The sequence below is a fragment of the Orcinus orca genome, chromosome 2 (assembly GCF_937001465.1).
Source record: "Orcinus orca chromosome 2, mOrcOrc1.1, whole genome shotgun sequence".
NCBI classification, from domain to species: Eukaryota; Metazoa; Chordata; class Mammalia; order Artiodactyla; family Delphinidae; genus Orcinus; species Orcinus orca.
The window spans coordinates 90,100,834-90,124,645 of record NC_064560.1 but is presented as its reverse complement, the minus strand read 5'-3'; the positions used below and the strand labels follow the sequence as shown (position 1 = coordinate 90,124,645).

The 23,812-nt window shown below is 36.3% G+C and overlaps 1 protein-coding gene across 1 annotated transcript; it reads left to right on the top strand.

The window, feature by feature from the left end:
• The first annotated feature begins 343 nt into the window (after positions 1-343).
• SPESP1 (sperm equatorial segment protein 1) lies at positions 344-23,235 on the top strand. The gene is made up of 2 exons (XM_049706958.1): positions 344-736; positions 22,064-23,235. The coding sequence occupies exons 1-2, from the start codon at positions 667-669 to the stop codon at positions 23,035-23,037; spliced, it is 1,044 nt and encodes a 347-aa protein (XP_049562915.1). The 5' UTR covers positions 344-666; the 3' UTR covers positions 23,038-23,235.
• Positions 23,236-23,812: the final 577 nt, after the last annotated feature.

Here is a 23,812-nt window from a genome sequence, read left to right as displayed (position 1 = left end):
GAAAAAAGCCCCTTAAGGCGGCTTTAAATGCTTCTACCTAGCTCTCCTCCCTCACCTCCAACAACTGCCCCTCCCCCGCCCTGGCAATTAGACTGAACTATTTTCAGTTCTTGGGGAGCTCCAAGCTTTCCTCCATCTAGGCAACCTCCCCCGTCCCTGCCCTTTGGAATGGGGGCCCCTCCTCTGTTCTGCACAGTGCCTAGTGTTTCTCCATTACGGCACTTCCACGCTGTTGTAATGGCCGGTTATTTATCTATCTCTTCCATGAGACACTTCCTTCTGCGCAGAGGCCTTGTTTTAGGCACAGCTACAAGTCCAGTTTCCCGCATGGGCGGACGCCACCGCACACCCACCCTTAAAGCCCCAGTATTCCCCGGGGTGTCAAGATTTTCGGAGGCCCGCGAAGCCTTAGCAAGCATGTGCACGAGGGAGGGGCGAGGCACCGTGGCCCCGCCCCTCTGCGCGGCGCTAAGAGTGGGTGGGGCCACGGCCGTTCGCGATCCCCTCATCCACCGCTTCTGGGCTTGCGCGCAGGAGGCAACCGTTGCCTGGCGCCCACGGCCCTGAGGTAGGAGCGTCGGCCGCCGACGCCATCCAGTTTCGGCCTGAGGTAACCGGCCAGGCGGCCCCAGGACGTTCCCGACGTATGGTGGAGTGCTGCGGACGATGCCCATGAAGTTCGTAGTCCTTCTAGTTTCGCTGTTGCTATGGACTTCGTCCGTGCCGACGTATCTGAGTGAGTGACCGGCCCGAGGTAGCAGCCACCCCAGGGGACACTGCTGGGGGAAATTCCCGGGTTTCAGGGCCCGTCCAAGACCCGGCTCTTCCTTTTCTTGGTCCTGCATACCTCCCCAGCTCCACTGTCCAGGAGTCCTACCTCTGGTACCGAGGTCTGTCCCTGTCCTACTCCGACCCCACCTGCGCGCGACCAGGCAGTGATCCAGGCAGTGGATCCCAAACGTGACCGGGCTGTGCCGGGCTGGGTCCCTGGGGCCGCGGGGGTGACCTCTTCACCCCGGCGGAGACGGTCCTTGTTCCCCTGACCCCGTTTACCGGAGACTCGCTGCAGCTGTGATAAAGCGGGGTGGGCCACCTGCGCCCAGAGGGCCCGGGCGGCCGGCTTTGGTATGGCTGGCTGGCTGGCTGGGCATGGTTTGCACATTTTTAGCCGTGAATGTGAAATGTGATCTTTTCGTGACTTGCGCAGGAAGTACGAAATTCCAATTTCATTGTTCGTTAAGTTTTCCTGGAACACAGCCAGCTCATTCTTTTATGTGTTGTCCAGGCTGCTTTCCCGCCTTTTAACTGTAGAGTCCAGTAGTTGCCACGGAGACAGGATGGGCTGCAAAATCTGAACTATTTGCTCTCTGGCCCTTTACAGAAAGAGTTTGAGCCTGTGGTTAAACGGGGAGAGCATGTGGATTGCGGGCAGCTGTCTGGGACGCTCGCTGACCTCCTATGCACTTCCACAGAGCATCCTCGGGTGCACAGGATTCAAAACCCTAGCTGAGCAGAATTACAGCTTCCCACTTGTCCCTCCCCCGTGGCTGAAAACGAATAAGGTCATATTCAGGGGTGCTGAGACTATTAACATCACACGGACGCCTCGAGGTGTTTAAGTATTTAAGTGTCTGATAGCTGATATTCCAGATAGGACCATGAGGCTTGTTCATCTAGTCTAACTGTAGTTCATTGTAGCATCTAGTCATGTTGGGGTTTGATTTAACTATCTAAATAAAATTTAACCGGTAGGTGTGAAAAAAGTACTAAAGTACATGCTAGCTATGCAGAGCTGTATTTCAGACTTGTTAGAAGGTCTTAGTTAAAAATTAGATTTCAAAAATGAAAACACAGCATAACCTAAGTCATAAATAGTAGTGGATAAAGTTCTGAATAAAGTGCCCTAGATAACTAAAGTTAGCCCTTTCAATACTAGCCCTTATGATAGCTGTTCTAAACAAAAGTCTTTGTAAAATTTTTCTTTTTTGCGGTAAAGGAACAGAACACACTGAAGAGGATAATATTCTTTTCTTGCTGTCTAGTGGTCATTATTACTAACACCAGCTATTGCCTTTTGGTAGTTGTAGAGCAGTAGGTCACACTGACTAACATATATGCAGACTTTAGTTGAAGTGACATTAATTCTGTCACACAGTACTCTCTGAGACTGCTGGTTAGCAATACCTGGATACTCAACTCAGCACAATCTCCGGCCTAACTCCATAATTCCATGGCCTGTGCTTTTTCTTTGTACCCTCTTAACCTAAACTTTCTTAAGGCTTGTAGGAAATGAAAAGATACTTCTCAGAAAAAGGAATGATTTTGTGTTGAAGATATAGATGATACAAGACATAAGGAAAATATATACAGGTCACAGATCATAGAAGATACCTTAGAAAATGTACTTTACGTCTTTTCCATGGAAGGGCTTAAGGGATATGTAGGGCAATGCTAACATGGCTACTTTCTCTGTGAAACTAGGCTTTTCATTGTGTTTGATTTAAGTCAGTTATGTATTCTTTATTTTGTATGTCCACTATTCCAACGGTGTTGGCAAGAGAGTCATATAAAAAAAATGCTCTCTCATGCCAAAGAAAAGGCAAATAGGTTTTCATAATGAAAAGTGCATCTTTAACAATTTTTTTTTTAGAATACAAGACAGTTTTGAGGTTATCTTATACAAACATCACAGGTATGTATTAAGTAATTACAGTTGTTGAAAACATCAGTACTTCTTGTAACTACTCATACCTTTTTAATAGGCCCAACCCAAGATTAGCTAGTACCAGTTTAATCTAAATTCAGCTTGATACAAATGAGTTGGGTGTACAGCAGTCTGCACTCGTCTACATACACATAGATCCTGATGATGCTGGATAAACATCTTTTTACTATGTACTTAAATTTATATACATTTAATTAATTTCCTTATATTTGATTTTTCCTTAGTTTTAGTTGTATTTTTTCAGTTTTAAAAATCATGCCTCTTGGGCTTCCCTGGTGGCGGGTTCGTGCCCTGGTCTGGGGGGGTCCTGCATGCTGCGGAGCGGCTGGGCCTGTGGGCCGTGGCCGCTGGGCCTGCGCGTCCGGAGGCTGTGCTGCGTGGCGGGAGGGGCCGCGGCGGTGGGAGGCCCGCGTACCCCCCCCAAAAAAAAAAATCATGCCTCTTTAATGCATTGCATTGTACAACTTACTTTTTTCTTTTTAAAGAGAATACTTTTTGCTTTTTTAAAAAAGTATAACTTCTAAAGTAATATTAACATAATAGTTATATATTTAAATACTATTAACTACTATTAAAATAAATTATATAATCTGCCTTTTATAATTTTAAATCACTAGATATTCATGGGCCTGAAGCTATAAATGCAAGAATGTGAAATAGATTTCAAAAATGAAAACATAGCACAACCTAAGTCATAAATAGTTTTAGGGCCTTTTTCTGGGTATCTCATGAATAACTTGTTTTTTCCTAGTCATCTCTTTGGATAAATCAGCAAGAGTAGAGGTAATGATAGAGGATTGTTTTAAGCTAGGGCAACAAAAACTCTTAACTTGGTTCTCTAGGTTAGTGCTAAAAGAAGGCTCAATATGTGAGTCTTTTTTGTCTTTAGGAAGGCTTTTGTCCTAATGGACCACAGAAGGCAAGGGAAGTAGTAGTAAGGCAATAATTATTCAAATCTATTGGCAATTGATGGAATTGAAAAGGAAAAATTGGAAGGAAAAGCAGATTCCTTTTATTTCAAGAACATTAAAAAGGTAAAATTCGCTTGGTTCTGGTGCTGCAAGTTCACTTTTCACTGTTTCAAGGCCCAAGGCCATGGCACTTGGGAGAGTCTTTCAAACCTGTGAACGGAATGTCATGACACACTTTGTTAATGTTTTAGATAATGAGGAGCATGTCTTCTAATGCAAATGTCCAGAGGGTGGCCTTTGGAGGTATGGTAGTTTCATTAGCCTCTCTATTAATATTTTATGGGGAAAAAGTTCTGTTTTTCTGTTCTTTTCAGCTGTCTTCTGTGTTCTTTTGATAGGATCTCATGTATTTTTAAAGATTTCTTGTTTTCTGACATTAAGCAGTTGTACCAAGACCACTTTGTATATTCTGTGTTCTGAATGGGATTAGCCCTCCTTTTGAGGAGACAAAGTAGAACATGGTATTAGAGACCAAAGTATCTGGGATGCATATCAGTGCTGGGTGATATTATTATTTAGGTTACTTTACTCAACAGAACTAGAAGAGATATATTTTAAGGTCATGCATTTGTTTTGGTCCTGATTAAATTTTAACAGTACTCATAGGATAACTTCCTGATTTTTAACTCTTTACCTAAACTAAATTTGTCTTCCTTTTTCAAAATATAATTTAGTGAAGCTGTTTTGGTTATCTGTTGCAGCATAAAAGACCACCCCCAAATTTTATTATTTCTCACGATTCTATGGGTTGTCTGGACTCAGCTGGGCAGTTCTGCTTCATATGGTGGAGTTGAGGAAGCTCAACTTGGATGAGAGCATCCAACATGGCTGCTCATATTCCAGGGTCTTTCTCTGCATGACTTCTCATCTTTGAGTAGGTCTAGCCCAAGTGTCTTTATACCATGGCAACTTGCTTCCAAGAGGGAGCTTTATAAGCCCCCTGTACACAAGCTCTTATAAAGCCTATGCAGTGTCAGATTTGCTAATGTCCTGTAACAGGCCAAGACAATCACATAGGGAGAGCCTGTATTCAGTGGGGGAAGAAAGACACTACCCAAAAACATAAATACCAAGAAGTGCAAAGCCATAAAGTTATATTTCTTCTTTTTTTTTCAGCTTCATTGAGGCATAATTGTCTAATAAAATTATAATATATTTAAAGTGTACAATGTGATGATTTGACATATGTATATGTTGTGAAAGAATTCCCACCATTGAGTTAATTAACACATATCACCTCACATCTTTACATTTTTGTGTGTATCATCAACTGTTGTCACCATATTATACATTAGATCCTCAGGCTTTATTTTTCTTATAACTGAAAGTTTGTACCCTTTTACCAGCCTCTCTCCCTATTGCCCCTATCCCCAGCCCTAACGTTATGTTTCTTTAACAGGACATTTAATTAATATAAACATAATTACTTGTTTGTTTTACCTGCCAGCAAAAATTAAAATTTGAGTTAACAAATTATAGGAAAACTGCTGGAAGAATAACAAGATGCAATGTTTGTTTTTGTGATCATTTTTTGAGTACACACCTCTAATGAAGCATAGTTATTACAACTTTGATTTGAGTTGGAAGTACTTCAGTTCAGTTATTCAAGTTCATTTTAATTTGAAGGTGTTGGTGTTTTAGCTGGCAGTTCTTGCATGATGACAGCTTTCAGGTATTAATCCTTACTTGCAAACACTTCTGTAGAGTATGGGAAATCTATTCTTTGTGAGCCCATTTCATGACATGGACGGAAAATACAAGCAATTTGTTCTCCGAAGTTAAGACATTCAGCCAGAGTCTGGCCCACCTATAAATGATTCAGTGTGTGGGTGTATGTTAAGCTTTATATATATACATGAGTTCTTTACTGATAAAGCCATTCTGGTTTTCACTCTTGTGGTAATAAAAATCCTAGTTATATTTGAATCTTTTAAAAGATGAGCATCCATGATTTTGGTTAAATTTTGGGTACAATCACCAGTTGCTGTATCAAGATTACAGGCCAAGGGCAAAGTAAAAACATATGAGTTCTTAAAGCACAATGACCAGACATATTCCATTGAACTTTAACTTTTTTTGTCATTATGTGAAAAGTTTAAAAATTGATCTTTCCTTCTTTACTGAGCTACTAGGTTTCCCCCAGTTATATGGAACATTTTGCTAGTACTTTTAACTTACCAGGTATTTAATGTCATACCAATTTTTTAATTTAAATTAACAATATTATTGGGCTTTAAGGCCTTAGTTTTTTAATAAAACATAAATTGCATTTTAAGCACATGATCAGATAGCAGCCATCTTATATTGAGAGATATAGATATTTTTAGAATTCCATCTTGACTTGTAGTGTTTTTGAGTGTGTTTCTTTGTACTGCCTAGGTATTACATTATGTATACATAACATCACAATCTATTGGTTTCAGTATTTTACCAGTTTCAGTGAAATGTAGAAACCTTACCTCCCTTTATGTTCTTTTACCCTCTCCCATTCATAATATAATTGTCATATATATTTCTTTTACATACATTGAGAACCACATCAGATAGTATTATAGTTTTTGCTTCAACTTAATTTGGAAAACTCAAGAGGAAAAGAAAAGCTCACTGAATTTACCCATCTTTTTCCTCCTTCCATTATTCTTTCTTCCTTTTCAACGTTCAGGATTCCTTCTTTTATCATTTCCTTTCTGTTTAATGAGCTTCATTTAGTCATTCTTTTAGGGTAGGTCTTCTGGCCACAACTTGTCTTAATTTTCCTTCATCAGAGAGGTCTTGATTATCCTTTCATTCCTGAAGGATATTTTCCCTTGATAAAGAATTCCTAGGTTGACAGTCCTTTTCCTTTTAACACTTGAGAAATATTATGCCATTTCCTTCTGACCTTCATGATTTCTCATGAGAATTCAAATTGTCATTTAACTTGCTTCTTTCAAGATTTTTTTCTTTGTCTCTAGAGTTTTCAGAAGTTTGACTATGATATGTCTTGACATGGATTTCTTTGGGTTTATTCTGTTTGAGATTCACTCAGCTTCTCGAATCTGTAAATTCATGTCTTTTGCCAAATTTGGGAAATTTTCAGCCATTATTATGTCTTTGAATGCTTTTGCAGACTTATCCTTTTTCTTTTTTCCTTTCAAGGCTCAGATGACATGAATGTTAGATCTTTTCGTTGCAGTCTCACAAGACCCTGAGGCTCTGTTCAATTTTTTTTTTTCATTTTCTCTCTGTTATTCAGATTGGGTAATTGCTATTGTTCTTCTTCCACTTCACTGCTTCTTTCCTCTTTCTGCTGTTGAGCCTACCCATTGAGTTTTTCATTTCAGTTATTGTGTTGTTCAGTTCTAAAACTGAATTCATCCTTATATATTCTGTTTCTTTGCTGAGATTTTCTATTTATTTGCTAAGACTTTCTATTTTTCATTTGTTTCAAACATGTTCATAATTGCTTGTTGAAGCAATTTTATGATGGCTACTTCTAAATCCCTGTCAGATAATTCAAACATCTGTATCATCTCTTACATCTCTTTAGCTCTTCTGCTACAGATTTAAATAGACCTCTGACACCACTTCAGTGGTGGATGGGGAGTGTTGTGTTGTTAACACAGGGTGGAGAAGAAAGTCCTAGCTCCTTGCTTAGTCTTCTCTATTTGAAGAGAAGGGGTATTCACACTTGCAGCGGCATTTCTGTGGGATAAGGGCAGAGGGGTCGGAGCAGCTCAGTGAAGCTTGATGAGGGTGAAAGTCTATGTTCTCCACTCAGCCTTTGCTGGTGGAGGGGTAGGATTGCAGTGTTTTCTGTGGTTTTGGCTTCTTAAAAAAATTTTTTGTCTTGCTCAGCTATTCTTTTCCTGGTCCTTTGGCTATGCAGAGAGCAATCTTTTCTTGGAGCCGTTTTTGTCTGTGTCCATTGGTGTTTCTGGATTGCCAGCATCTCCAGTCCCCAGTCTAGGGTATATGTGGCAAAAAGAAAACCCAGGGAATTCACTGCTGTGTCATTACTCAGGTCCTGAAGTCCCTAGTTGGTCTCTCTTCCTCTCTCCACCTTTCCAAGTCTTCTCATCTCATGCTTGTCTTACATATAATGTTCAGGGGTTTTAACTGTGCTTAGTAGTAAGGATACGGGGAAAAATACATGTTTTCTATCTTTTTGGAAGTGGAAGTCCAGATATATTGTTTTAAAACATTTTATTTGGGGCTTATGGAAGAGGCAGTGTGTTTTACAAGTAAACAAGAGTACCTAAGTAGGACATGCATGGGAATTATGTGATGACCTGTTTTTATTTATATTTATTTATTTTTTGTGGTACGCGGGCGTCTCACTGTTGTGGCCTCTCCCGTTGCAGAGGACAGGCTCTGGACGCGCAGGCTCAGTGGCCATGGCTCACAGGCCTAGCTGCTCCGCGGCATGTGGGATCTTCCCGGACTGGGGCACGAACCCGTGTCCCCTGCATCGGCAGGCAGACTTTCAACCACTGTGCCACCAGGGAAGCCCCTGTTTTTATTTTTAATTTTGGTCAAAATATGTTGGAATTAAGTTTACAGTGCTTTTGTCTATATTATTTTCCAGTTTGTGTATAAGGTACTAGTTGTTGGAAAGCAGAGAGAAGTCTCAATTGACTATCAGATATCCATTTAATTTATTTAGATAGAATTTTATCTGAGTAGTGATTCATAGTACTCTAAATAATTTAGAGAGACTGTAAATAAATTCAATATTTTGAGAGTTTATCTAAAATTTTCCTTTAATTTTTAATTATTATAGGCAATTAACTGGTGTACATTATTTTACTAGCAACATTCTTTTTACTTTAAAATCAGTTTGATGCCAAACCTCAAGTTTTTTTTTTAAAAATCTTTAGATAAATACCTATGCTATTAATCTAAACTTGTTTTAGTTTGCAGGTTCATAATTAAGAATGTCAGTAATTATAACCAAGTTAATGTCAAAGTAAAATACAATTCATATTAAGTATTATCAGAGGACTATAAAAGGTAGACTCTACATAGCACATTTTAATGGAAGAATTCTGTTGGTCCTGGTGACTTTACAGTATTGTATAAGTTTTATAATAACCAGTTTTTAAGATACCAAGTGTTTGGTTTGTAACACATTTCAAGTGAGATCTCATATTCACATTTTATTTATGTGTTGTTCAGTACAGTTCTTGGAAAGTTTAGCTATGTGGACCTCAAGTGCAAAAACCCAAATTCTGCATAGATTTGGATGTGCCCTATTTGCTTTCCAGTTTTGTATTCTGTGATAACTACGCAATCACCATACAAGTAAAACACATAAAAATACTTTTTTGAAAGTAGAATTTTTAAAAAGACCTAAAATTGACCAATATTCTTCTGAAATTTTAAATTGTTACATTAAATAAAGAACTTCCCAAAGATATATTAAAATTACCTACTGTTATTATTACCCTATATTTTATTACCCTTTGAAGATTTTTCATATTAAAGCTCCCAAATTTGAGGTTATATATCTTTTAAAAGAAATCAAACCCCCACGCCCACCCTTTTTTAACCAAAGAAGAAGTGGGCGTGGTTTAGGTTTCCTCTTTATTCGGCTTAGAAACTATTGGTTCTTTGGCCAAGATTTAGGGTGACATGTTTTTTCCTTTTTTAAAATTTTAGTCTCAAAGGAACTAGGTGTGTTTCTAAATAAGCTTTTTAATGTTAGCATTTTATTACTGTCATTACATTTTATTGTAATTTTTGGCATGCTGTCACTTTTTAGGAGCATAAAAACTCTCCCCCCACCCCTTTTTTGAGAGTAAGGTTTTTCTGGAAAAAATTGTTAGTTAAAACACTTAATGCGTTTTAGCTTTACTGATTAGGAAATCTCTCCAGAAACAGATAAAGGTGTAGCCTTTGGGATGTTTACAAAAAATACATTTATATATTTCCATTCTTTTAAATAGATGTTGTAGAAATTTTTTTTTCACACCTATTACCAATTGAAGTTTTATTCAGTTAGATATATTCATGAAATTAGATATTTTAATTGGTGCTTAATGGTGTATTTTTAAGAACTTGAGACTTCCCAATATCATTTTCAAAACTTGATTAGTGTACAGTATATTTGCACAGAAAACAGAGCACTAAGTTTTCTTGGAGTGGTTTTTTATGCAGTTTCTTGAGCAAATAAAATAACCCAGTTAATTTACATGTGTTAAAACCATTATTTATAGCTTAAAATGAGTAACTAAACCTAAAAATCATATTTTTTAATTTAAAAAAATTTACAATATCTTTGGTCACATAAACCATAGTTTCTTAGCTGTGATAGGGGAACCAAACCACTCCTAACTCTTTGGTAGAAGGAAAAAAATCTTATGAGTTCTACTTTCAGATTCATAATCTTAAATTTAAGAAATTTTATATTAACTTCCTCTTTAAAGTGATAAAAGTTATGGCATAATGAAACTGGTAAATATAACTCTTGGTTTATATATGTCTTCAGTTAGCTCTGCTAACTAAAATGAAAATAACATCTATTGATAAAATTAAATTTTATAAATTCTGGTTCTTTAAAAATGATTTAAAAATGTGTTAATGTCTAGTAACTATAATGCAAAACAGTTACAAAAATGAGATTTTAAATATATAATATATGTAGAATAGAGTGCATAATCACAATGTATGGCTTAATGAATTTTTATAGTTAATGCTCCTGTGTAACCAGTGCCTAAACCAAGAAACAAAATATTACCAACTAGTTTACAAGCACTATATATATATATATATATATATATATATATATATATATATATATATATATATATATATATATATATATATATATTTTTTTTTTTTTGCCGTTTGTGGGCCTCTCACCGTTGTGGCCCCTCCCATTGCGGAGCACAGGCTCCGGATGCGCAGGCTTAGCGGCTATGGCTCATGGGCCCAGCTGCTCCACAGCATGTGGGATCTTTCCAGACTGGGGTACGAACCTGTGTCCCCTGCATCGGCAGGCGGACTCTCAACCACTGTGCCACCAGGGAAGCCCAAGCATTATATTTTAATGTATGCAAATATATAAAATCTTGCATAGAAATTTAAATGACTGGAATTTTCTAAATTTCTTGCACATACAAAACTGGGTTTACCAGAAAGAACTTGTATAAAAAAGAAAGGTTTGTAGTACATGCATACCTTGTATAGAAAGGTTATGCACATAACCACATGAGTCATTAGGTTAATCAAATAAAATTCTTGACAGTGACAGATCAAACTGCTTATATTTTTCATCCATCTGATAAAGTATACTAATAAAAAACAGCCTTCCCTTAAACTCTAGTATTGTAATGCTGCTACCAAGAAAGAATTGTCCATTAAAACATCAAAAATCTCAAATTAAAATTAAAGAATTTGAATAGAGAATACATCAGATAACTGTATATTTAACAACAAAACAATTTTAAAAATTACAAGTAACCCCAAACAAGATAATTTGACTGTTCATTAATTGGAGTAGAATGTAGTCAAATTATACAAAGGCGGGCTTCCCTGGTGGCGCAGTGGTTGAGAGTCCGCCTGCTGATGCAGGGGACGCGGGTTCGTGCCCTGGTCCAGGAGGATCCCACATTCAACACAGTCCCTATCAAAATCCTAGCCTGCTTTTTTTGTAGAAATTAACAAACTGATACTAAAATTCATATGGAATTGCAAGAGACTCAGATACCCATAACAATCCTGAAAAAGAACAAAGTTCAAGGAGATTTCGAAATTTAGTATTACAGCTGCAGTAAACAAGACCGTGTAGTACTGGCATAAGATTAGACATATACATATAGGAGTTTGGGATTAACATATACACACTACTATATATAATATAGATAATCGACAAGGACCTATTGTATAGCACAGGGAACTCTACTCAATATTCTGTAATGACTTATATGGGAAAAGAATCTGAAAAAGAATAGAGGTGTATATATACATATAACTGAATCACTTTGCTGTATACTGGAAACTAACACAGCATTGTAAATCAAGTATACCCTAATATAAAATAAAAATTAAATTTAAAAAGAAAGAAGAGAATAGAAAATATAAAAGTGTGCCACACATTTAAAAAAAAAAGGAATAGACATATATATTAATGGGTTTGAATTGAGAGTCCAGAAAGGAACTCTTACACTTATGGTCAATTGATTTTCAACAAGGATGCCAAGACAATTCAGTGGGGAAAAGAATAGTCTTTTCAGCCAATGGTGCTCGGACACCAGGAAAAGAAAATGAAGTTAGACCCTTACCTCAAACCATATACAAAAATTAACTAAAACTGGATCATAGATCTAATGTAAGAGCTAAAACTATAAAACTCTTGGATGAAAATGTAGGTGTAGATCTTTGTGTCCTTGGATTTGGCAGTGGTTTCTTAGGTATGACACCAGAAGCATAAGCAACAAAAGAAAAAAAAAGATAAATTGAACTATGTCAAAATTTAAAACTTCTGTGCTACAAATGATAACTTTAAGAAAGTAAAAAGACAACTCATAGAGTAGGAGAAAATATTTTCAGATCATATAAATGATAAGGGACTGATCTCCAGAATATATAAAGAATTCTTACGATTCAGTAATAATAAAGCAACTCAATTAAAAGCTGGGGAGACTATCAGAATAGACATTTCTCTACAACAGATATACAGATGGTCAACAGGCACATGGAAAGGTGCTTAATATCATTAGCTGTTAGAGAAATATGAGTCAAAACCACAATAAGATAGGACTTCACACCCACAGAGATGGCCATATCAAAAGGACAGACAATAACAAGTATTGGAATCATATGGAGAAATTAGAACCCTCATATACTGCTGGTGAGAATGCAACTGCTTTGGTAGTTCTTGAAAGGATTAAACATAGTGTCAGTTCCACTCCTAGGCATGTACTCAAGAGAAATGAAAATGTATTAATACATCCACACAAAAACTTGTACATGAATGTTCATAGCAACATTACTTATAATCACTAAAAAGTAGAAATGACCCAAATGTCCATCAGCTGATGAATGAATGAACAAAATGGGTTACATCAGTACAATGGTCCATTATTTAGACATAAAAATGAATGACAGGGCTTCCCTGGTGGCGCAGTGGTTGAGAGTCCGCCTGCCGGTGCAGGGGACACGGGTTCGTGCCCCGGTCCGGGAGGATCCCACGTGCCGCGGAGCGGCTGGGCCCGTGAGCCATGGCCGCTGGGCCTGCGTGTCCGGAGCCTGTGCTCCGCGGCGGGAGAGGCCACAGCAGTGAGAGGCCCGTGTACCGCAAAAAAAAAAAAAAAAAAAAAGAATGACATACTGATATATGCTACAACATGGATGACCTAGAAAATATTATACTAAGTGAAAAAAGCTAGTCACAAAAGAACACATATTGTATGATTTCATTTATATGAAATGTCTTGAATAGGCATTTCGTAGAGAGACAGAAAGTAGATTAGTGGTTGCCTAAGGCTGAGGGGTAGGGGTGGGCTTTTTGGGGTGGTGTTTTAAATTTAGATTGTGGTAATGGTTCCACAACTGTGGCTATACTAAAAACCGTTAAATTGTATACTTTAAAATATGTAATAGATAAACCATGAAGATATTTTAACATTGCCTAAGATTATAATTTTCTTAAAGTTATGTTAATGTGATGTTATTTTAGAGATTGATAAAATGCAATAAAAGAAAATTAATAGAACATAAGCAAATTTAGTTAAATTTATGTGATCTCAACTTATATTATGCCTTTTAGTAAGAACCACTTAGAAGTTCAGGGGCTTCCTGAAAATTGGAGCTGTTTAACAACAATGTTTATGATGTTGTTTTAGATAAACCAGATTTAGAAATTCAGAAAAATATGGTGAAAGCAGTATCTTTTATTATAAAAAGACTGCCTGCTTTGCCTAAATAAGAACTTTTTTTACTTGTCCAGATTTTCTCTCTAATTATTTTTAGACTATTAGCCAAAAGCAAACAAAAAGCAAACTTAAACCAAATCAAAACAAAGAAACAATAAAAAACAGTCTTTAGACCAGCAGATTTATCTTAAACATAACATGGAGCTTAGTTTTCCTCTACAGCATTCTTCTGTAGAAATTTTTTTGCGTGTGATTATTTCCTTAAGGTAAATTATGGGAAGTACAATTAATTTACATACTTGCCAGCCTTTGGTTCATTCATTTAATCATTCATTTAACAGATGCCTTTTGACTATCTACTATGGTGCTAGGCACTGGTTAGAACAGGGGAAACAGAAAACAAAGCAGACATGGTCACAGCTCTCAAAGAGCTTATCATGTGTAGCAGTTAGCAAACATTAAATATATACATAATCAAAATTATCCCAAGTTTTATAAAGAAAAGACCAGCGTGCTAGAGAGAGACTAATGAAAAATCTGGGGATCAGAAAGTAAGGAAGTTACTTCTTTTACTAAAGAAGTAACATACGCACATGACAATCCTAGGTTTTATTGTTTAAAATTTTTTTCTGCCTAATTGGTAAAAGAAAAATTGTTTTTAACTTGCATTTGTTTATGAACAGTGAATTTTAGCAAGTTTTCATGCTAATTGACTTTTATGTTATTCCTTAACCCTCTTCTTCCTCCTTTAATTGACTATTCTATGAGGAGGAAGTGTGTGTTTTGAATCTATTGTTTGTTGATTGAAGTTTTATATTTCATTACTCATTTTATTTTTGTTTTTGTTTTTTGCGGTACGCGGGCCTCTCACTGTTGTGGCCTCTCCCGTTGCGGAGCACAGGCTCCAGACGTGCAGGCTCAGCAGCCATGGTTCATGGGCCCAGCCGCTCCGTGGCATGTGGGATCTTCCCGGACCGGGGCACGAACCCGTGTCCCCTGCATCGGCAGGCGGACTCTCAACCACTGCGCCACCAGGGAAGCCCTCATTACTCATTTTAAATCATGATTTTATTATTTTCCTCAGAATAAACTCAAAATTAATTAATTTACTTTTTTACCTCTGTGTGAAGTGAATATATTCCTTTGTAAGTCATTGACTGTCAGTTCCTACCCATACTTTGTGTTAAGAAAACGTTAGGGACTTCCCTGGTGGTCCACTGGTTAAGACTGTGCTTTCACTGCAGGGGGCGCAGGTTTGATCCCTGGTCAGGGAAGTAAGATCCCACAGCGTGGTGTGGGAAGGAGAGAGAGAGAGAGAGAGAGAGAGAGAGAAGGAAAGAGAGAAAGAAAGAAAACATGTTAAATTTGGATCAGTTATTTTTAATATTGTCAATACATCTTAATACATGAAAGGGATAAATTTTGGTCCAGTTGACAGTAGAGCAAAATTTTGTATATTTTACCTATTTATTTATGATATTTTAGTATTCATGTGTATTTAAAAATAGAGCTGAATTCCTTCAGAACAATTTTATTATCATACTTTTACTATTTTGCCAGCATCCTAGTGTCATCTTTTTATGACAACATTGTGTAGTTGTTATGTGTACCTGCTTGAAGTAAGGCAGCCTGTTTTTGGATCCCTTATTACCACTTATAAATTAAATATAATATCAGGCAAATTACTTATCCTTTCTAGGTGTCCTCCTTTTCCGCTTTATAAAAACACTTCACGGGACTTCCCTGGTGGTGCGGTGGTTAAGAATCCGCCTGCCAATGCAAGGGACACGGGTTCGAGCCCTGGTCTGGGAAGATCCCACATGCCGCGGAGCACCTAAGCCCGTGTGCCACAACTACTGAGCCTGCGCTCTAGAGCCGACGAGCCACAACTACTGAAGCCTGTGAGCCACAACTACTGAAGCCCGCGCGCCTAGAGCCTGTGTTCCGCAACAAGAGAAGCCACTGCAATGAGAAGCCCGTGCACTGCAACAAAGAGTAGCCCCCGCTCGCTGCAACTAGAGAAAGCCTGCTCGCAGCAACAAAGAGCCAACACAGCCATAAATTAATTAATTAATTAATTAATTAATTAAAAAGAACATTTCACATCCAAAGCCTTTAGTATAGTGCCTGGCACATAGTAATCGCTCAGTCAGTCAGAGCTGTTATGGTCTTTTCAATCACTGTTTTCCAATTTCCCCTTCAGATTTCATGCTACTTTTGTTCCTACAGTTTTACTATTTTGTTTACTTTTCTGTTATTTCTGTCATGTGACTAATTCTCCCTGTATTATTTCAAGAAGAAAAGTGCAGGCAGTCCCAAGCTCAGCTATTGATATAATCTCCATATCTGTGATTCCTGTTAAACCTCAAGCCTGCATTAGCAGGTAGCCATTCTGCTTAGTTGAGGCACTTTCCAGGCAGCATTATGGCTTCTCAGGGTGGAAGAGATTCTTACTTTAGCCACATTCTAAGACATTGCGGTATTTGGTTGGATCACTAACTGGTGAACATAGAGGGAATATTATAAAGTACACCAGCGTAGACTGCAAATATCCAAAGTATAATAACCAAACTTCTAGCAGAGTAGTCTGGTCTTTGTAAGAATATGAATTTTGTTCATCTTTCTAGCACCTCCTGAAGAATGGGGAAAAGCAGATTTTCACAGTGGCCAGGGCCATTTGTAGGGATATTTGAGCCTTCATTATCTTTTACTACCTTGCTTTGTGAACATTTAAAAAAAAATTTATTTTATATTGGAGTATAGTTGATTTACAATGTTGTGTTAGCTTCAGGTATACAGCAAAGTGATTCAGTTATACATATACATATATCTATTCTTTTTCAGATGCTTTGTGAACAATTTTATAATGATCAAATTGACTGGCAAGAGCAGTCAATATGAAATATGTAGATGTTTTTGGACGAAAAAAGGAGGTGGGAAGTGTGTGCGGAGAGGATGGATTTAACAATAGAACAGTGCATAGACAAAGAGTACATGAAGAGGGGAGGGAAAGCAAGGTAGAAGGTAGGGTGCTCTGTTTTTAGGCAGCCATGAACAGGATTTTTAGAGTTGCCTGAGTTTCAGTATAAAGGGATTATGAGTACTTCAGTTCTTTTAGGAATCAACTAGCAATAAGTATCACCTATTTCTGTCCTTTGACAATCTAATTTGCCTAATAGTAACCTGGATATCCTATTTACTACTTTGAGAAGAGACAAGTTATTAAAAATTGAATGTTTAGCAGACTGTAATCTAATAGCAATGTCTTTTAAGAAGCATTTAAACCACTGTTGGTTGCAGACTTTAGATTTGCTTACGAATAGTTGCCCAGAATTGAAATTTTTCCAAAACAGGTTTTTAAAAACATTTTATCATGGAGAAGTTTAAATATATATACAAGTAGAAAGAATGGTATAATCGTCATATATCTATAACCAGTTTCAACTATTATTAACCTATAATTAATCTTGTTTCATTGATATTTCCACCCACATTCCTTTCCACCTTACCTCCTTTATCCCTCTCCCCGAGGCTTGGTCCCTCTCCCCAACTCCTAAGACTTGGATTATTTAGAAGCAAGTTCCAGACGTCACATAATTTTATCAGTAAATATTTCAGTATAAAGCACTAAAATATAAGTACCTTAAAAAAACTACAACAATGTGAATTTCACACCTAAAAAGATAATAATTTCTTAATATTATCAAATATCTTGGTCAGTGTTCAAACTTTCCTGATTCTCTCTTTTCCAGTTTAATTGAATTCAGATTCAAATAAGATTCATGCATGTAATTCATTGATATGTTTGTTAATTCTCTTTTAATCTGTAGTTCCTCCTTCATCTCTATTTTTCCCCTTGCAGTTGTTGAGGAAATTGGATCATATGTCCTATAGCTTTCCGTAGTCTAGATTTTGCTGAGTATATGCCCATGGCATACTTTATATTTTCTTTTGTTGTCTCTTGTACTTTCCATATGTTGTTAGTTACATCTAGAGAAACTTGTTAGACTCAGGTTTGACCTTTTTTGCAAGACCACTTCATAGGTGGTACTGTGTCCTTTTATCAGGAAGCATATGTCTGATTTTGTCTTTTGTGATATAAATAATCATTGATACATTGCAAAATAATTACGTTCTAATTATAAATGGCTTCTTCATTTATTAGCTGGAATAATTCATAAATTGAAACCTTCCCTCACCTTTAGCTGTATTTCAATATGCAATTGCATCTATTTCTGTATTTTCTGTTCCATTCATCTGTCTATTCATGTACAGTGCTATACTATTTTTATAATAGAGGCTTTGCAATATATTCTAATATATAATAGGGCTAGCCTCTTGTTTTTCTGGCTATTCTTACTCTGTTCAAATGAACTTTATAATCTATTTTTATAACTTCATTAATATTATTAACATATTAATCATATTTTACTAGGAGCATATTAAGTGTAAAATTAACAGAGAATCTGACATCTGAGCATTTTTATTTTGAATCTTCTTGTCTTAGAACATGGTATGTCTGTTTGTTGAAGTTTACATTATGTCTTTCAGAAGATTTTATTATATTCCTATATCAGTTTTCTGTGACTGCTATAACAAATTACCACAAACTTGGTGTCTCAAAACAACAGAAATTTATTCTCTCACAGTTCTAGAGGCTAGAAATCTAAAATCAGCATTACTGAGCCAATATTAAGGTGTAGGGCAGAGTTGTGGTCCCTTTGCAAGCTCTAGGAGAAAATATTTTCTTTGTCTCTCATTCTTTATATTATGACCACTTCACTCTACTCTCTGTCTCTCTCTCATAAAAACACTGGATTTAGATCCCTCCCAGATAATCCAGGTTAATCTCCTTTGTCAAGATCCCTAACTTAATCACATCTGCATGGACTCTTTTTTCTTTTCTTTTAAAAAATTATTGTTTATCTACCTCTCTTTCCCCCCCACCACCAGTTTTATTGAGTTATAATTGACATACAGCACTGTATAAGTTTGAGGTATACAGAATAGTGATTTGACTTACATACATCATGAAATGATTACCACAGTAAGTTTAGTGAACATCTGTCATCTCATACAGATACCAAATTAAAGAAGTAGAGAAAAAAATTTTCCTTGTGATGAGAACTCTTAGGATTTACTCTCTTAACAACTTTCATATGTAATGTACGTCAGCGTTATATTTAGCGTATTGTACATTACGTCCCTAGTCTTTATCTTATAACTGGAAATTTGTACCTTTTGACTGCCTTCATCCAATTTCCCCTCCCCCCCCACCTCTGGTAACCATAGATCTAATCTCTTTTTTCTGTGAGTTTGTTTGTTTGTTTGTTTTTGAAGTATAATTGACCTACAGCACTATGTTAGTTCCTGTTACACAGTACAGTGATTGGATATTTCTGTACATTTCAAAATGATCACCACCATGAGTCTAGTTACCATCTGTCACCATACAAAGATATTACATAATTATAACTATATTCTCCATACTGTATATTTCATACCTGTGACTCGTTTATTTGTAAGGTAACATTTACAGGTTCCAGGGATTAGGACCTGGTCTCTGGATGTCTATATTCAGCCTAGTATAATTCCTCATATATATTTTGGACATGTCTTTTTAAATTTATGATTTGATATTTTCTTTCATTTTTTGTTATAATAGCATCTTCTTTCTCATTTTATCTTCTAACTGGTTTATATTTGTATATTGATTTTTGTATGTTGATTTTATAACTTGCTACTTTACTAAATTCTCTTACTCCATGTAGTAGCTTTTCAATGGATTCTTTTGTGTTATCTCAATGTATAATTATATCATCTGCATATAAAGATAGTTTTATCTTTTTCTTCCCAATTCTCATGCTTCCAGTTATCTTGTCTCATTACATTGACTGATACCTCCAACATGATGTTAAAGAGTAATGGAGATATTAGTATTCTGATCTTGTTCCTTATCTTTAGCAGGAGAGCTTCTAGTGTTTTTTTACTAAATAGAATCCAAAGCCTATTTCTTTTTAGGGATTTAAATTTATATTTTAAAATGAGAAATGTAACCAGTTTTGCCTTCATAGAGAATAATATTATCTTATACAGTGCTCTGTAGCTTTTCAAGTGTTTTCAAATAACTAATTTATTTAGTTCTGTGAGATAAAAGGGCAGATATAGTATCTTAATTTCATAGTTAAGTAAATGTTCAGAGAAATTAGGTAGTTACCTAAGGTCATGATGCTAGAAACTGGTAGAACCAGGACCAGAATGAAAGGTTTTTTTGACTGCACTAGGCTACAAATTCATTTTACTTAATATTTTCCTTCAGGAAAACTCTAGATTCAGGACAATGCATTTTATAAATATAAGAATACATAAATAAGTTATTTTCCTTTTTAAGATGTGACCTTTAATGGTTTACTATGTTAAGTGATTGTGTGTGTGTGCTTAGAGAGTAAAACATTATAGATAGGTCTAATGACCCCTTTAATAACCAACTTCAGTCCCATTCCCTCTCCTCTGGGGCAAATGCCCACATGAATTTGGTATGTCATGCTTCTAATCCATTAAAAAAGTTCTCAGTTCACAGACAAATGTACGATGCTATGTCACTGATTCATAAAAATTATAAGGATAGGGCTTCCCTGGTGGCGCAGTGGTTGAGAGTCTGCCTGCCGATGCAGGGGACACGGGTTTGTGCCCCGGTCCGGGAAGATCCCACATGCCCCGGAGCGGCTGGGCCCGTGAGCCATGGCTGCTGAGCCTGCACGTCTGGAGCCTGTGCTCCGCAACGGGAGAGGCCACAGCAGTGAGAGGCCCGCGTACTGCAAAAAAAAAAAAAAATTATAGGGATAATATACAAATCTACCTTATGTTCTGTATCTTTCTTTTTTCACCCATCATCATCAAATGGATCTCGGGGTATGCAAGACTTTTCTGAACATGACATAAAACACAGAGTCTCCTTTTAGAATCTAGATCTCTAGTAGACAAGTCTAGTGTCTTTCCACTATCACATTGACTCACTAAACTGTTCTGGTTAAGATTTTTAAAATTTAGAAATATAATTTCAATTTTGATTAAAATTCCATCTGGTCTTTCTAAGTTGTAACAGATGAGTTAAGGAAGAGAGGAGGTAAATCGTTTTTGGACTATTTTGTGCTTGCCAAAGAGCTGAATAAAAGTGCCTCCTGAGCAGAAAGTTTGTTATTTCATTTTGCCTGCAGAGGGAGGGTTCAGATAGAAGTTATTCATTAGTGTTTGGGAAAAAGTGACTTACTTCCTTGAATTAAATCAGTTTGTATCCATGACAGTGGCGAAATCAATTCAAAATTACATGTAACACAAAATTCTAGCACTTAAAATTAAAAACTTCTGACTCTGGAGTTGGGGAGTTGAGCAGAATTTCAGAATATATTAGTCAATAATCTTTTCCGTTTTCCACATTGGAAATGAGAGGCTTCACCACTCAGATACTGCAAAATACCAGTATAAATAGAACTGCCATTTTGTTGTAAGAGTAAAATATGGATGATTTAAACCAGGAATCAGTAAACTTTTTCTGTAAAGGGCCAGATAGTATTTTCAGCTTCGTAGGCCATATCGTCTCTGTTCTAACTATTCAACTCTACTGCTGCAGCCCAAAGCAGCCATACACAATACATAAACAAAGGGGCAAGACTGACTGAGTTTCAAAAAAACTTTATTAATGAAAATATTTGGGTGGATGTGACCCACAGGCTGTAGTTAGATTTTTGCTGGGTTGAAGGCAGTGATATACCAGTAAATGTTTAACAACTGGCTTTTCCGAGAGGTGGGTACACCCTGACTTATGGTGTTTGCCCATTTACATGAGGCAGATACTCTCACCATGGTTGATTTCAAACTACCTACTTGATATCACTCATCAGGGAGGTGAAAGAGATAAACAATGGCATACCATTATATAGCATATATAGCATTTATAACATACTAGATGTAAATAACCTCAAGAGCATAAATAATAGGAAAATGAAATAAAATAAAAGTGATAAGTTTTGAATATTACCTTGTTTTGAATACATTTACTTAATTGTAAATTCAGATCATTTAATTTTTAACAATGTCTGTGTTTACCATCTGGCTCACAAAATTCCTAAAAATTTAATAATTGGCTCTGGTGAGCCACTCTGAGCCTACTATGGCACACCACTGTGTTAGAGGACATAACCAAGAATTTTGTTTTAGTAAGTTGCCTACTGAATCATAAGTTATATGGGAGAGTAAAAGCAAAGAGATATAGAGAATTGTGTTAATATGTAACTTTTGCACTAATTTTGCTCATCTGTTTTAATAAGAATCTGAAAAAATAATTTTGTTCCTTTAAATGAGAGTTGACTGTGTCAAAGGTGCTTTATTTCTTGGTTCTTTATCTCAACTTTTAAGTGATGGCATATGAAGTAAATTTAGGTGAGTAGATTCTGTCAGTATGTCATACATGATAATAAATGTTACTTATTGTTTGGATTTTTCCCCTTAAGGAATAACTGTGACGCCTGATGAAGAACAAAAATTGAATCATTATGTACAAGTTTTACAGAACCTAGTACTAAGTATTCCCACTAAGGAGCCAGGTCATCAGAAAAGATCAAAGTCTCCAAATAATGCTGATTCTGTAGGATCAAGGGTATCAAAATTTAAGGAGGTAAAGTTTACACATGATGAAGCTCCAGCTGAGAATGATGTTTTAATCAATCCTGTCAGTGAAGAAACTACAACTTTCCCTACTAGGGGCTTCACACTGGAAATAGAGGAAAAAAAGCATACTAAAAGTACAGCTTTCTGGTCAATTAAACCAAATAACATTTCTGTTGATTTACATGCAAAAGAACGTTATATTGAGAAAGAAGAGCCAGAGCCAGAGCCAACTGTAAGGCAAACTGAGGCACCAGAGCAATTGCCAAGTGTTACTGAATCATTTACAAGTCAAGGTGTCACCTCTTTAATAAGTAGGAACACTGACTTGGATATTGCCACAGAAGGTGTTCCTCAGCTCTCAGGCAACTATGAAATGGAAAATCCGGAACCACACAATTTGTATAATAAAGACATTTTGAAAAAAATTGAAGATACCGGCTCACAGGTGCAACAGGTACCTCTTCCTGAGAGTTTCAAGCCAGAATATAGAGCAGACATTCGAGCCTCTAAAGAACACCTAAAACGAAGCCTTGCTCTAGCAGCAGCAGCAGAACATAAATTAGAAAAAATGTATAAATCCCAGATGTTACCACTAGGACAAAGCAGTGATGGAGTTGATGACATTGAAACTGTTATTAACGTGCTGTATAATTCTAGATCTAAATTACCTGAATATTTAGATATTAAATATGTTCCACCAGAGATGAGAGGAAAAGCTACTGCAGTATTCAATATATTAAAAACAGTATTATGTGTAAGTCAAGGAGAAACTCAAAACCTCATTAGGAAGTTATTAAACAATAATATAAAACTTTAAAAACTACTTGATATTCATGACAAAGTTGATCTAAGCTAACTGTGCATTCATTCACAGGGGAAATAAGCATATTAGTGATTCAAAAGTTGTATAAAAATATTTTCTATTGTAGTTCAATGTGCTAACATCTTTATATGTCATGTATTATGAAAAGTTTTCATATACACTAAAACCTAACAATTTAAAATAAAATTTTGGTTCAGGAGTTTGTAGTTTTTTCTCATTAATTTTAAAAGTTATAAAAATCTAATCCATAAAATGTTTAAGCTTTGATTTTACTTGAATAGGTTAGTAAATTCATCCATTTTATAAGACTTAAGAGACTTGTGCAGTCTGTATATGTCGCTGGTTTTCAATAATTGCATATATATGTAAAATTTTAGGATATGTGGTCTTTATTACTCTTTCAGAGGATCTGAGTTTTCTATCTGAATAGCATAGTTGGAGTATGTATCAGAACTACTTTTATTTGAATATATATGTGCCTCCTCTGAAAGGTGGATGATACATTAAGGTACATCCCTGTTCCTTTGTTGTTAAATACTTTTGGAGTATCAGTGAGGGACTGTAACCGGGATTTGTAATGAAATCATTCTCACTTATTTTCTCTTTTTGTTTGTTTATATACATATACACTGAAGCTTTGCAAATCTTTTATTGGGAGTATGACTAACACAATTTAGGTTAACTGTAATATTGTAATTATGGTACAGGTAATTCTGTTTCATGATTTGACCGGTATTATATTTAAATTCATTTATTTATTCACTTATCA

Bases quoted from the DNA above. Each gene is read 5' to 3' on its own strand.
- SPESP1 (XM_049706958.1), top strand. From the start codon at position 667: ATGCCCATGAAGTTCGTAGTCCTTCTAGTTTCGCTGTTGCTATGGACT. The intron at 737-22,063 runs GTGAGTGACCGG...TTTCCCCTTAAG, and splicing joins GTCCGTGCCGACGTATCTGA to GAATAACTGTGACGCCTGAT.